This window comes from Etheostoma spectabile, chromosome 20 (genome assembly GCF_008692095.1).
Source record: "Etheostoma spectabile isolate EspeVRDwgs_2016 chromosome 20, UIUC_Espe_1.0, whole genome shotgun sequence".
Classification (NCBI taxonomy): domain Eukaryota; kingdom Metazoa; phylum Chordata; class Actinopteri; order Perciformes; family Percidae; genus Etheostoma; species Etheostoma spectabile.
This window is the reverse complement of record NC_045752.1, coordinates 18,791,524-18,806,663: the sequence shown is the minus strand read 5'-3', so window position 1 is coordinate 18,806,663 and position 15,140 is coordinate 18,791,524. Positions and strand designations below refer to the sequence as shown.

General features: G+C 38.3%; 1 protein-coding gene across 1 annotated transcript; it reads left to right on the top strand.

The window, feature by feature from the left end:
- The first annotated feature begins 8,792 nt into the window (after positions 1-8,792).
- dnal1 (dynein, axonemal, light chain 1) lies at positions 8,793-14,790 on the top strand. Its single transcript, XM_032500138.1, has 8 exons — positions 8,793-9,034; positions 9,610-9,648; positions 9,784-9,893; positions 11,414-11,469; positions 11,565-11,620; positions 11,831-11,957; positions 12,428-12,568; positions 14,070-14,790. Exons 1-8 carry the CDS (start codon positions 9,032-9,034, stop codon positions 14,105-14,107), a joined length of 570 nt encoding a protein of 189 aa, XP_032356029.1. The 5' UTR covers positions 8,793-9,031; the 3' UTR covers positions 14,108-14,790.
- The last annotated feature ends 350 nt before the right edge of the window (positions 14,791-15,140 follow it).

The following is a 15,140-nucleotide window of genomic DNA, read 5'->3' as shown; positions in this document are numbered from 1 at the left end:
TAGCCATACCGAGGACACTGTTGCTCCAGAAGCCCAGTACTTTCCTCATGCCCGCCCCCATTGTGTTTGCTGTGCTCCTGGTAATGTCCATATTTGCCGTAACTCTGGAAAACATTCTACTCTCGCAATGTTAAAGTTTGCATGATATGTTCTCACCTGTCAAGAAGCCAGTCTGGGCCCCGGCGGGGGGGCAGTGGCATGATGGATGTCCATAAGGAGGCAGAAGTGTACAACATTTGGAACACATACAAGGAATTTGACCACAGCTTTTAACTGCTTTCAATGTACATAAAAAGAAACAGATTTATGGTTAAAAACAAGGACAAAACAAACCAAGGTAAACATTGGACTGCTATGTACAAATATAATAAAACGTGTACATATACATATTGCACACACATGCAGACACATATAATGCTTTCACATATTGAGATTGAGATTCATTTATTTAAAATAGGGACAGTGCATATTGATGAATATTAATCTAAATTTACAAAATTATAGCCGGTGGCTAATTTACATTTTAAGTCCCTTTGGCAGATTGATTTTTTTTAAAACAAGTGCCAACACAATAAGAAAAAATAGCTGTAAAAGGGTACAATAAACAAACTGTCAAGCAATAAATGTTGCTTGGACAACCCAAGATTTGGGCGACCAAACAGATTTGGTGATAACTGCTAAAATGCTTAAGTGCTGATGTATTAAGAGTGCTAGAGGGGCTCCTAGGCTGTGGAATGACTTGCCTCCCTCTCTACGTTGTGTGAACTCTGTCAAATCTTTTAAAAAGCAATTAAAGACTCTGCTGTTCAAGCAAGCTTTTAGTTAGTAGCGGGGTTTTTTATGGCTGTTTGTTATGTTTTCTATTTGAATTTGTTGTATTGTATTGCATATTATTGTGAAGCAATTCTTATCTTTGAAAGGTGCTATACAAATAAACTTTACTTATTTACTTACTTATTAGTGTTATTGCACATCTCCCTATTGCACAAGTTTATAACATGCTGAAATAGATTGCACAATGCCCCATTTGCACACACAAACATGTACATGTATGTATGTATGTATGTATGTATTTATATGCAGTTTTGCACATTATTAGCATACATAGATGTATGTATGTATGTATGCACACAGGTTCACAGGCCTGGTTTGTCCTCAGCCACATCCCCAAATGCCACACCAACAAGTAAGTGTCCACACATACAAAATACAAATACAGAACACAGACTACACTTCCAGTTTTTTCACTATAGATTATGAGTTTAGTTAACCATTTTTTTAGATAATTTGTAAATGAGGTAAAGGTTGTCAAATCCTGTATGACGTCTTCTGTCGATGAAGTTTACAATCCTCTGTGAGGATTGTAAACGGTGATACAATGGGGCAATGCAAGTGCTGAAATAAATAAAGAATTATTGGTTACACTTTACCTGAAGGTATCTACATAAGAGTGACATGACACTGTCATGAACGTGTCATAAAACATCATAAACGTTTATGGCAATGTTTCTTTTAGTAAGTGTCATTCAGTTTTGTAATGACGAGTTATGGTTAGGGTTAAGGTTCGGCTCATGTGTCATGACAGTGGACATTTACTCAAGTAAAGTGTTCCCAAATTATTATTACATCAGGTTGCTTACTGTATGTGAGGTGGATGGATATGACGTATGCAGTGTATGCTTGACAGATATTTAAATGTTTAAACTATGTATTTAAGACTATAAAATGTACATTGGAGGTCTAGAAGCTCAATGACATACAGCATGTAAAGTTCTGTAGCTGCCGAGCTAACCGCTAACATGTAGGCCAGCAGTCAGTCACAATAGCTCTCCAAACTTCTTTTAGTTTTCTCTGTCAACCCTGTCTTCTAAAAAATGACGTTCCCTTACAACTAAACCGCCTTGGTATTTTGTTCTTAGGATACATCGTTCATTCAATAACTGCAGGGGGATAAAAGCTCTTTATATAAGACAATATCATAAGGCTAATAGGACCTTAAGACAGCTTAATTTAAAAGGCACAGTTGTACCTTCGATTCTTCTCTCATACCTGTCTGACAACCATTCCTCTTCTGTGGAGCATTTTACACTCCAAAAGAGGAAGTTAAATATAATGGAATGTGAAACACAGCTAGTTAGCTATGAGAGATAATATATAATCCCTTCTATGCACCAATGGAGAGTCAATAGCGATAATACTTGAGCAAATATACGTAACTCCATCCACTGATGAGGACCGTGTTGATGTGATTGGAAAATCAAAGTTAGTCAGTGGATCCTGAGTTGAAATTATTTAGTTTTTTTTTTTTTTTAAATACTAATACTATATCAGTTCAGTCTCCACTGTAGATTATCTTTATGGTTGCCACATCTTGCTCCTCTGCAGGTTTTGAACATTTCAGCTCATCATTTCCTGTTGAGAGAAGGCTGGAGTTGACTTTAAGGACCCATTCTGTGATCCTCTGGTTGGTGTAGTACTCATCATCACTGTCCTCCGTCAGCCTCTCCAGACGACCTTTGTCTTCGCAGCATTCAGATTGTGTTTCAATAGCTGAGTCATCGGAGCAGAAGGCTTGTTGTTGCCTTGCTTTGCAGAGACTGGTATTGTGTTTTACCCATGGCATCATCGTCCTGCTGTAATTGGCACCAGGATCACTAGCGTCATTTTTCTTTTCTTGTACAAGAGGGTCCACTGGTGCTGGAGTCAACGTTGCAGCTGGCTGACCATCAAAGGTCCGTTTAATTAGTCTGCTGCTAGTCTCGGAGTCCTGGACAGCTGCTTTGTTTCTTTCGGGAAGAGCTACACTGATTTTCCTATATTTGTGAGACTCCTGATTTACTTTCCCGTATTGTGTAACCGACACATGAAACACTGCATTTCCTGTAATCCCGTTTTCAGTTGGTGAAAGGGTGTTATGTCCTTTTGGTTTGGCTGACTCCTTTCTGTGTGATGGTAGAGCATCAGAGAGTTCAACTTTGCCATTGATGGTTCTCGATTGGCTGATAGGTGGAAGAGGGATGTTTGTCCTTGTTTGTCTTAGTTTAGACAGGCCCATGAGACATTTTGACCTGGTTAGGACGTGTGCAGTGTCAGCTAATTCCGCAGCTGCTCGGAGATAAATGGATGGCCCCACTTTGATGTCTGCGACAATTGGTAGATTGATCCTTTGGGCGCTGATGTCCGAAGTTCGAGTTCTCCTTTCAGTAACATTCAATCCCCATCGTCTGGACCTTCTGCAGCTGTTTAAATCTAACCGGTCATGGTTGTTGTGAACAACGGTGTGTGAACTTATCATAGCTTCAACAGCTTATTGCATCCTCTGTCGGGAAACGGATTCATCTTTGATGCACATGTCCCCTCTTGACTGTCAACTGTCAGCCTGCCTTTATATTGCGTGTCCCTTCAAGACCTGCCTACTGCCCCCCCTTTTAACTCACAAACACACACACACAAACCCAACCCTGATCAGTCACTTGATCTGTAACTTTACCCTACCTGTAAGGACCCAAACACTTGGGTCTAAGACCATGCAGGAGATTGCACATTACTCCTCCTAGTGTGTAGATCCTGGATGTAAAAAGGAGCTTGACCATGCAAGGCTCTATAAGTAATGAATGAAATTTTAAAAAGCACTCTAAAACCAATTGGAAGCCAATGAACTCACACTACACACTCTCTGAGGTCTTCAGGCCAAGACCTTTTATCTGTTCCCAGAACAAGTTTTAAAACAAGAGGTGATTGCGTTTTGTTCTGTGGTGGCTCCAAGGCTCTGGAACTCTCTCCCTTTAACCGGAGCCTTGGATTCTGTGGAAACTTTTATAAAACACCTAAAGACATATCTTTTTAGACAAGCATTTAATCAGCCATATAGTTTGTAATTTATCTGTTCTTGCTTTTATTTGTTTTACTGTAAAGCACTTTGTGACCCCTCTGGTCTGTGAAAGGTGCTATATAAATAAAGCTTACTTACTTACTTACTTTTACAGTTGATGAAGAGTCATGCATCACCATCACACAACCACAAAGGATTGTGAGTCATTCATGTCAGTGTCAATTGCTGATGTCTATGGAGAGGTTGATCTTTTGATTGTAAGACGACTTTAATTCACTGGACGTGTCAGTGCTGGCACCTCCTTCTAATGCTCTACTGCAGAGATCTTCGACAGGGCATCTGGGACCCCTAGGGCTCAATGCAAGAGGGCCCTTTAAATATTAGTTCATTTTTGAAAGTTTTTTCAAAAATTCAAAACTCTTAACATGAATCCAACATATTATTAGCAAATAATAATCCCCCCTGATGACTGGCTTACTGGCCTATAGGTAAAATGATCACTAAGGTAGGTAGTTATCCACAGATACAGTATACTACAAGGATTTACTGTGCCACATGTATGTTTAACATTAAATAATGTAATAATAGTTGGAGTTAGGTCTTAGTTAGGTCATGGTTAGCGTTGCATAGCTAACTAGTGGGGATAGGAAAAGGTTGGTGTCAGGTTGAGCACTGTTAAAAGACCAAAGGTTGAGTTAAGGTCACGGGAAAACACAAATTGGTGGAGAAAAAGACTTAGACACAGATCCAAGACATGGTTAGCTTAGCATAAAGACTCCTGGGAGACCATTGTTTCCCTGTTAAAGAGGGTGTCGTATGCTGGGCATATTACAAAGCCCCTTGAGGCATGGATTTTGAATTGAGAATTGACTTGACTTGACCTGACAGGACAGTCTTCCAAACATGTCTCCTGTAAATATTCACAAATTATATATCTGATCTGGCACTGTGGATATATAGGATGATGTCATCAGAGCAGGAAAGGACTTGGTGTGCACCGCAAACCTAAGGCTGAGGTTTTTAAGTTTCAGGTCACGTTCTCGCGGGCTCCTCAGTGACATCTAAATCCACTTCCTCGTCATTTAATTAAAGCTCTGCTCAAATGTGGAAAAAGAAGAAGGGATTATTTAGCGGCAGCCAGTGACTGTGTGCACTTCAATTGCAGCATAAACTGAGTGAAATGAACCAAAAAAAATGTATCCACATATTTTGACAAGAGACTTTAGAATGTCTCCAATTATGACATAATCTACCAAATCTTGGTATTAATACATCATTGTCAGTCTCACATGTTCTGACATAAACGGCCCTCCCCAAAATAACTGCCATTCAATGAAGAGAATATCTCTCCTTTCAGTTTGTTTAGACGTGTACGTCACTGAACATGTTTTCTGTGATGCTGTACACAACAGCGATCAGCTAAAGTTGCAGTGGATGTGTAATGAGCTGTGTGTTTAGTCTGTGACACTGTACACCACCTGCATAGACTGGCCAGCCTGCTGGCCTTAGTGAGCTCACTTCTTCCACTGACACCCAGTGAGGGATGTGAATGTGTGACTGCAGAGTGTTCTCAAAATTCAGATTTCAAAGGAGGCCATCAGATTTTTTCGAGCCAGAGTCGTGGGTTTTAATGCCAAAGTTGATAGAATTATAATATATAATGTTATATAATATTCACTGCTTCCTTTCCCAATTGCAAAAAAGTTAACTTGCTTTTCTCATTTTCACACCAGAGACTATTGAGAAAGGTAAACAAAAAATATGAGATGGTGTAGACTTTAGATTTCAATAAAAATTGAACTTGGCTTGTGTTGATTATAACGCATTATAACTATGTTTATATAGCGTTATTATAGCATTATTGACATTGGTGTTACCAACATGTCTTTCTGATCAATAGATCTTGCTAACAAACTAAAGATTGTCTAAAGACAACTGTGTGTTATTTTGAAAGACAATGACAAATAACATTTTGTATGGGATCATTACTAGTGTCTCAGCAATGGGAGGACACTAAGTAAAGGTGCTTTCTTTGTGGACACAATAACATTATTTCTAATACACAATGATCCTCGCAAAAGAACATTGCTTTAATGGATGCCATCATGAGACTGGAATATATGGTACAAGATAAGAATATAGGCTACTGTTGAATATACAGTATAGTAGTTTAAGAGCCCCGGGGCAACCCACAATGTAGTTGAAAGGTCAGAGCTATTCTTAGTAGGCTATCATCTGGATCTAGTGACTAGTGACGCAAAGGAAGAAAATTTTATCACAGGAATGTAGTAAGCTACCTTTGGCTTATACCCCTAGCGTGTGGCAGTAGAAGGTTGCCGTTGTATTTTTTTGTTGAAAAATGAGACAGTCCCAGTAAAAATGTGAGTGCTACTTTACCGTGAATCCTGTCATTGCAGCGTCCCTGGGGCAGAACAGTGGGGTGGGGGTATTGAAGTGCATTGACGTCTACCACAGTGTCTTTTTGATAACCAAAAGTGGAATTAAAGTAGGAACCACATTTCAGAGACCAGGGTTAGACTCATGACAAACAGAGTGAACAGGACAGTTGAATGGTATAAATGTGTAGCATTGATGGACTATGCCTTTTTCCAAACTGACACAAATTAAAACTTGGATGCCCATTTGATAAGATTATGTCCCAGGAGTCCCCATCCAATAGGACTTTTGCTTTTGGGGTTTTATTACTGAAATTGTATGAAACTCATGGCCAAAATAGTCATACATTATGTCATTGTGTTCCTTATGGATAGAATGAAAATAAATTATTTTTACTGGGGGACCCCCTGGAACACTCTCAAGGCCCGCTCGGGGTCCACTGACCTCACTTTAGTAACCACTACATCATGCTACATTTTCAGAAGCTACAATGAAGGATGTGTTTACAGACAGTGGAATGACTTAATTGCATTTAGTTGTGTAGTGTTCATCAACATAGACCTATGTATGCATGACAAAATGATGCAATCCAGTTCAACATCAGTTCAAAAATGACCTTCAAGTTACTCCACAATGACACAGCGCTGTGGTGATAGATCTGGCAGTGCCAGACTACCTTCGAGTTGAAACATGTTATGTTTAATTAGCCCCTTTTGTTTAACATAAGAATGGTGTGTGACACAGCAATCGCACTACTCATGCACATTTGACCTCGTCTTCCTTAGTTCAAACAAATCTAATTTATTATTAAATGTCTTCCTTGGAGCAGGCGTAAACATTTGGCACCGTTGATGCCGGCTCCTTGTAATGTGTTTTAAATTCTGCTAAAAAAATAATCTGTACAATAAGTCATTATATAATTGAATTCATTATTATTATTACAGTTAAGTATTGCCTCAATCCTATTTCATTGGTACTTTTTATACTACATTGATTCCACATCCATATTACTGTACATCAAGAGTTAAATGGAATAACTGTTTAAAATGTGAATGAAATCCGAAGAGTTGATTCAAGGTTAAAGGACAAATCCGGGGCAAAATAAACGTAGGGGTCAAAAACACTTGACCAGTTTTAGCTCAAACCGCTAATTAGCTTATAATGCTAGTTGTCGGGACACAAGTAAAGTAAAAAGAAATCGCAATTTCTATACCAATAACAAGGCTCAACATAGCACCACACTTTAACGGCAGCATAATGAGGGTCCCTACATGTAAACCGAAGCATTGAGAAGTTTTAAGTGTACAGACAGTTTATTAAAATGATAGTTTATACCTCCTTTTGCAACCACACCTGTCGCCCTGTCACTCCCCGATGTGAGTCGAGTGCAGATTTGAGTCGCGCATGCTCAGATTTAAACGGTTCACGGCACAACATGTCATACTGAAATTTGTGAAATCCATGAAATACTGAACTTTTCTCATTACAAACAATAACAGAAGATGGAAATAATTTCAAAAACGTTTTAGCTATCCATGATTGTTTGATTGCTAACGTTAGCTCAAAACACCGTTGAACTGACAACCTTTGTTGTGTTTGATTGTTAGCTTGTAGCTAAGCTAGCAATCATTTCAAAAACGTTTTAGCTATCTATGATTATTTGATTGCTAACGTTAGCTTAAAACGCCATTCAACTGACAACCTTTGTTGTGTTTGATTGCTAACTTGTTGGCAGCAGTGAACAAACTTGGTTAAGTAGGTCCATTTTTATTCTGTATTGATATTAGGCTACAGAAGTCTCTCGATAGCATCTTGTAGGCTAATTGTCGCAAAGTGACGCATGCGCAACTCAAATCTGCACTCGACTCACATCGAGGAGTGACCCGCCCTAGAATGCAGAGTTAAGGCACATCCGCATTTGCAGCACTTCGCCGAACTGGATGCTATGTCCTCTAATTTTACTGTCAACTCAATGGGCCCGAGTTCAGACTTAGCTGCAATACTAAAGTTGTATCACTGGAGGGCAGTATTGCAATGCTGCATCAGCTGCAGTAAAGCATACACAACACACATTCTTGTCTCTGTGTACACCCAAACCTCATAGTGTTAAGGGCGAAATTAAGAGCCATCTTTAGTTTGCAGGTACAGTGAAGAAAGTCAAACTCAGTATCTGAGACCTTTCCTTTGTTTTTAACTTGACAGGTTTGCAGGAAAAGATCCTGTGAGAAAAGTTGTAAGGTGGTACAGTTTAAAACACTGTATACATGCAAAATGCTTTTGTGTGACAGGCAATACTGTTGGCATCTGAAGGGGCATCCGAATCAAACAATGGCATGCTTCATTGCATAGATTTTTGCCCATCTTATCCCCTTTAACCTTGCATTATTAATCAAAATAATAGTCTGTAGTTTGCATCACCAAGTCAGCTTGTATATCAGACAGGCTAGTATCCTGTTGTGGCTGCAAATTAGTGGGTGCGGTCCTTTTTCACCCCTTCTCTTAAAAAAGTATGTTACCGTAACTGATCTAACTTGAATCCACTTCATCTGGGAGTTAAACTTGTGATAACGGATGAGAAATCTTTATCTTTCACAGCAATACAGCTGTTTATATTATCGATATGTATCGACTGTGTACAATCTACAGCAGCCATGATAAAATTAGCCGACTGTTCCTCTGCAGTTAAATTTTGTTTTCTAAACCGGGTCGAGCCAAGTCAGTTACTCTACGCAGGCGCAGCTTGAAGGCTGCCTGTCAGTGCCATAGCAACCAAAGCAACCAAAGCAGACATCAACCATCAACATGGTGAGTGTTTTTTGTTGCTATTTCGTGTTTTTTTCAACAAAGATTTACGTATTTATAAACTGTAACCACCTTTCTGAACATGCACTGGCTTCGTTTATGAGACCTATAGCTGACCTTATCGCTGTTAGCTAGTATGACACATTTTAATTAACTAGTTAACCTTAAAATGTCAGTTAACCTTACGTTAACAACTAGCTAGCTAACGGTAGCTAAGTTAAAATCAACTCTGCCCTAAACGTGTCGGAAGTCAAGCTAGCTTTTCAATACAATGTCCGTCTAGTTTGGCAATTTTCCTACTGCTAAATATAACTAGTATTGGGAGGACTTGAATGGTTGCTTAGCTATGTCCAAGTAACATAATACTAATAAAAAAAAGTGTATATTAAAAGCCTAGTATTAACGTTATAGCTCAGTATAAAAGTGCGTGTTTATCGCTAATGTAACGTTATAGCTAGCACTGTTGCTAGCTTGTCTACAGTCTACATATGTAGACTGTAGACAGGGAGAGGCTATAGATTATAATGTATAATCTATAGCCTCTCCCTGTCTAATTGAATGTCATGTCATGTATCCAGGCCAAAGCAACGACTGTGAAAGAAGCACTGGCCAAATGGGTGAGTGGCATACAAACACAGCCAGAATACATGCAAAGTAGAAATCGTGACTGAATTCTTATTGTGTATTTGCATGATTGTAACATAGAACTTGTAATTGCATATTTTGGTCCGTATGTGTGTGTGTTTGTGCAGGAGGAGAAGGCAGGCGAGAAAGTGGGCGAGGCTAAAGCCATAAAACTGTATGGTCAGGTTCCTCCTATAGAGAAGATGGATGCCTCTCTCTCCACACTCACCAATTGCGAGTGAGTCCTTTAAAGAAACAATGGCTTATTTCAACAAATGATAGAAAGGTTGATGTGTTCTGCAGCAGAGTAGGATACGTTGCTATTTGAAGGATCTCTTTCCTTTTATTATTCTTATGCAATTAACGTTTCTACCAAGAGTGAGACAAACTCACGATTGCCTTTGTTATGGTATGTTTCAGCATGCATTTGAAGGCATGTGAAACCATGTGATTCACCTAGTTTAGCTCATTTATTGGATGCCTTTGGGCTCAAGTAGCTAGTTGCCCTGTTCAAAGGTTCATGTTTTTCTACAGAATTTGTTTTTCATAACAGACACATGGGTGTTTTGATGCCACTTGATCCAATATAAAGCTATAAAGTACTGTCTGGTAATGCTACAAACTTGAAACAATTCAGCGTGGGCTAAAATCTACAGTAGGACTCTTCCATCATGCAGTAGTATGGTAGTAGGCTAGCTGTTACACATGAGTATTTGGCACTGTAATACATTTTGTTAATCCGGTACAAAATGTTTGAAACCATTTGGTCAATTTCAAAAGTATTAATTAAGTGTTGTTATGTCTGTCAACTTTTCTCCTGTGTACAATTTGTACTTTATTTAAACATTTAACATAAGTTACGTATGTATGTATATTATATTTTGGCTAATTTCTTTACTTAAGAAAAGAATCCAGGACTTCAACTGACAATTATAAACATTACCAATCAATGTGCCAATTATTTAGAATAAACTAATTCATTCAGTTTTAATTGATCAAATGTCCTGATTATATTCACCATGGCAGATAAACCCTGAAATGGCAGGAAAAGATTTGTTAAGAAAATGTATAAGGCAGTGCTCAAGGTACTAATCTTGGAGAAGAGGCTGTTTTCCTTATTCTGAGAGGAGCTGTGATTTCATCCCACACATATCTTAGTGGAGCTAAGGTTGGTAGATATAGGCAGCTAGGTCACTGTGTAGTGCATTCTCAGACTGCACTTCCATGATGTTTTCTCATTTTTAATTAATTTCCCAGAAAATACCCCCTTTAATACAAAGATGTTTTTTTTAGTTCCAATCATAGACCACATGTACTTTATCATTATTGACAGACTGTCAACAGGCCAGTGTTTGGTTCCAATTAACAAAATTCACACAACCAGCAACAGCATACATACACATACACAGCATTGACGGAATAAATCCACACATTTTTTAAATCAAGTTAACCAAAATAACTCAATACAAATCAGAAAACTGTCAAATAAAATGATACGTTAACATTCCGCACACTACCTCTTGTGTGCATAACCGTGTTTTCAATTAGATTCCATTTAAACACCAATGGATTATTGGCTAATATTTTAGTAGATCAATGATATCACTGTTTCCAAAAAAACTATAAAACTGCAGATGGTCACTGACCATCATCAGTCTGTGATCTGAGAAGCAGCTAACACAGTGATAGTGTTTAGTCACCGATGTTTTAAAACCACCCTTTAATACCTGATATGTGATTGAACTGTATTCTTTACAGAAAGCTCTCTCTGTCTACAAACTGCATTGAAAAAATAACCAATCTGAATGGCCTGAGTGAGTGCTGACTGCATAAATACATATAACCACAAAGACATTATACACTGATGTCATGAGGTGTTGTAATGTGATGTTGTATTGTGTTCTTCCAGAGAACTTGAGGATATTGTCATTAGGAAGAAATAACATAAAGGCCCTCACTGGGCTGGTAAGTTACTTATGAAACATAATTAACAGTAATAGTGACTTACTTACATTATTTGTCTTTCCCTTCATTGTTGATTTCTTTCTTTCTTGACACAGCTTGCACCTTTTTCTAACTTAAAGCATTTTTAGTAGTACCACATGCTGAATACATACTTTGAATGCTCATTAATTTGCATTGTGTGCGTGTGTGTGTGTGGGTGTGCGCGCGCAGGAGACAATAGGGGACACATTAGAAGAGTTGTGGATCTCCTATAACTTAATAGAGAAACTGAAGGGAATTCAATCCATGAAGAACTTAAAAGTCCTCTATATGGCCAACAACCTGGTCAAAGAATGGGGTAAGCTACATTCATAAATATAATCAACACACATTCAAATTGAAATAGACATAGCTAATTAGATTGCAAAATTACTATGTTGTGTTTATTCAAGGTTACTTGTTACCTAACATATTTTGTTTTATGAAGAGGATAAATATGTCAGCAGTGACTTTTAAAATCAGCCTGCTATTCCTTTCATTGTTTGACACTACAAACATTCACTGGATTTTCTGCTGGAAGCACAGTATCCTCTTCATACTTGGTGGGAAGTAGAGAGGGTCCGATCACGGTTTTTTTTGGCAAATACAGTCACAAACAATCATTTGGAGCATCCCTAGTAAGGGGACTTTTTTTTTTTTTACTGAATTTGTTTAAGGCCAGTAAAGGTTTCTTTTTAGCAATGGTCCCTTTAGTGATTCATTTTTAAAAGTTAATGTGTTGATGGTCTGTTGGAAATCCACAATGTGGCGATGTTCTGTTTTGTGTAGGAGAGTTTGTGAGGCTAGCTGACCTGCCATGCCTCGTAGACCTGGTGTTTGTTGGAAATCCCCTAGAGGAGAAGCATTCAGCTGAGGGAAACTGGATGGATGAAGCCTCTAAAAAACTACCTAATCTGAAAAAACTAGATGGTAAGAGGATTTCAGGCAATGTATAAGAACGACTACTGTTTATACTATACTCCTACTGCTATAGTCATCCCTTGTAAGTATAGACATTACTGCATGTAGAAATAATACAAAACTAAACCGAGAGCTATCGTTACCATGAGATTCCAGGGTGTCTCGAAAAACAAGGTGATAACACTTTACTGGCCCGTAATTTCTTCTGGATGAATTTAAATAAATTGCAAACATAACCTAGAGAATCTCTTCATTACTTAATCAGTCAGCTGAGGTAACGTGAAATATAATAATAAATTAATATTTATTTTGGTTTAAATAGAAAGCAGTTTTTCCCCCATTATTAACTGATTCAAAGACGGTAACTTGTCAAAAAACTCCTGTACAACTAAAAAGGAAGATTCATTTTCTCAGGCATTTAAGTAAAGTTTTCAAATTTTTGTTGTGGAAGGCCAGCAGTTTTGCTGTCATTACTTAGAATTCCTCATGGGAGCTTAGTGCACTTCCCAAAATCCCAAAATGCACCCGAGCAATCACATCGCTACATGTACAAACAAGGAGGCAGGAACAAAGCAACTAAACACAAAGAGATATTATTTCACATCCAGAGAGAACATGAGAGAATTAACCCTTGGATGCAATGGAAACTATATTTGATTTAAACTAGTGCTGTCAACGATTAAAATATTTAATAGTGATTAATCACATTAATATCATAGTTAACTCGCAATTAATCACAATTAATCACACATTGTTCTAAATGTCTCTTGATTTCTTTTTGTCCCATTATTTTTTCTCATTTTATTGCTCTTATGAACATGGAAAAGTGGATCGGCTCGCTTTGTGCTAATGTTTTTTTATTGAAAACAACATTGGCATAAAACATACTGTAGTGTTCAGTTTAACACGTAACATTCTCACTTGGAGCAAATAATGTCTCACACAGTGTAACACTGTCCATCAATAAAAGAGTGATAAAATACTTTGACAAGGGGGGGGATCTCATCAGCTGTGTGCTTGGCCATCAGGTGTATTTCAGACTGGCCGTGCTGCGATGATCGCTCAGTTCACAACAACCAAACACACAGATCACTTTGGTCACGTCAACGGAACATTTGGCAACTTTTAAAAAGTAAACAAACTGCTCGCGCTCGCCATCCACTCAAAACGTAACTTTACTACTCTTTGGCCGGCTCGCAAACCCAAACAAGTGTGTGTGGCGTGCCTGTTGTTTTGTTTCCGGTCTAGCTACATCTGGTGTGGTGTTGTAGTTTTTCTAACGTTACTAGAAAAACTACAAAGTTTGCTAGACCAAGAAGAACGTTACTCTTGCGATAAAAAATGTGATGCTGCTAAAACGGGTTTGTGTTAACGCCGATAATAACGCGTTTAACTGACAGCACTAATTCAAACGCATGTGCAATATCAAATTAGTGGTGGGGAAATATCCCCGCCATCCCTACTATACATTCCGCCCACGATTAGAGATCTCTCTTCCTGTTTATTCCAGGAACCCCAGTCATCAAGGATGTGGTTGAAGGAGACTGAGAGAGCCGAGAAGCATGACTATCTGCAAAACTACAACTGTGTTCCCTAAGAGTCTTCCCTTTTTTAAAGTTTTGTATGGTTTGTCATGGTGCTTTTGTTTATATCAAATAACCTTTTAAACAACATAGACTTCATTGTAGAGGGACAAGCACAAGATGACCAATAAATACACAGATATGTATGTTTAAGAATTAGAAAAGTCTGTTAAGCTGTCAATGCCTAAGTCCCTGTGGGCTTGTGACCATGAAGAGATTTTGATGAGACCACAGATCTCCACAGCACTGAGCAAATCTCCTAATGCTACAGCATTATCATTTTGTTTTTTACTATAAAACTATGCAGGATATTGACACTAATGCTACTTGTTCTTGTTACATGAAATTGACTGTGGGAATTGGTGGTTTAGTCCTATTTTTGGGCCAAGAACAGTGTAAATTAACAGTGTTTTCTTGATTTTATATGTCTCTATATGTCCCTCTAGCAAGAACTAAAGCACAGTGTAGCAAACACAATAGTTAGCTCAGACAGTGTGGACCAAATCCCGTTTATCTCAACAGCCAAGGAGTGAAAGAATATGCAGGGAGAGATAGTTTTCTGGTGACCTTGAACCTTGTATGTAAAACAAACGTCACACAAAAGATTCAAGCATGTGAGAATTAACCATAAAAAGAGAAAAAAAAACAGAAGATCATTATAAGAATGTAATTTTCCCATTACAGCAGCTACATTGTGCAGGACCGTGGGGCCAACATAGCCGAGAGTGAAAGCTCTCATGACCAAAATACACCCACAGCCCTGTTTGACACTGTGTTTGAGGTCATGTAGTATTTATCTAAACTTTTTGAAGGACAGACACTTTTACTGTTTTTCTACTGTCTGTTTTGGGTTTGTTTTAAATCCATACACTGCACATTGTTCCTGCTGTTGTCCAAGATGTGATACCAAGGTTAATGCATGGAGCATGTCCTCATCAGTTACACGTCTGTGTAAAAATCATTTTCTTGTGTTACTGTAAATTATTTAGGCATGTTTG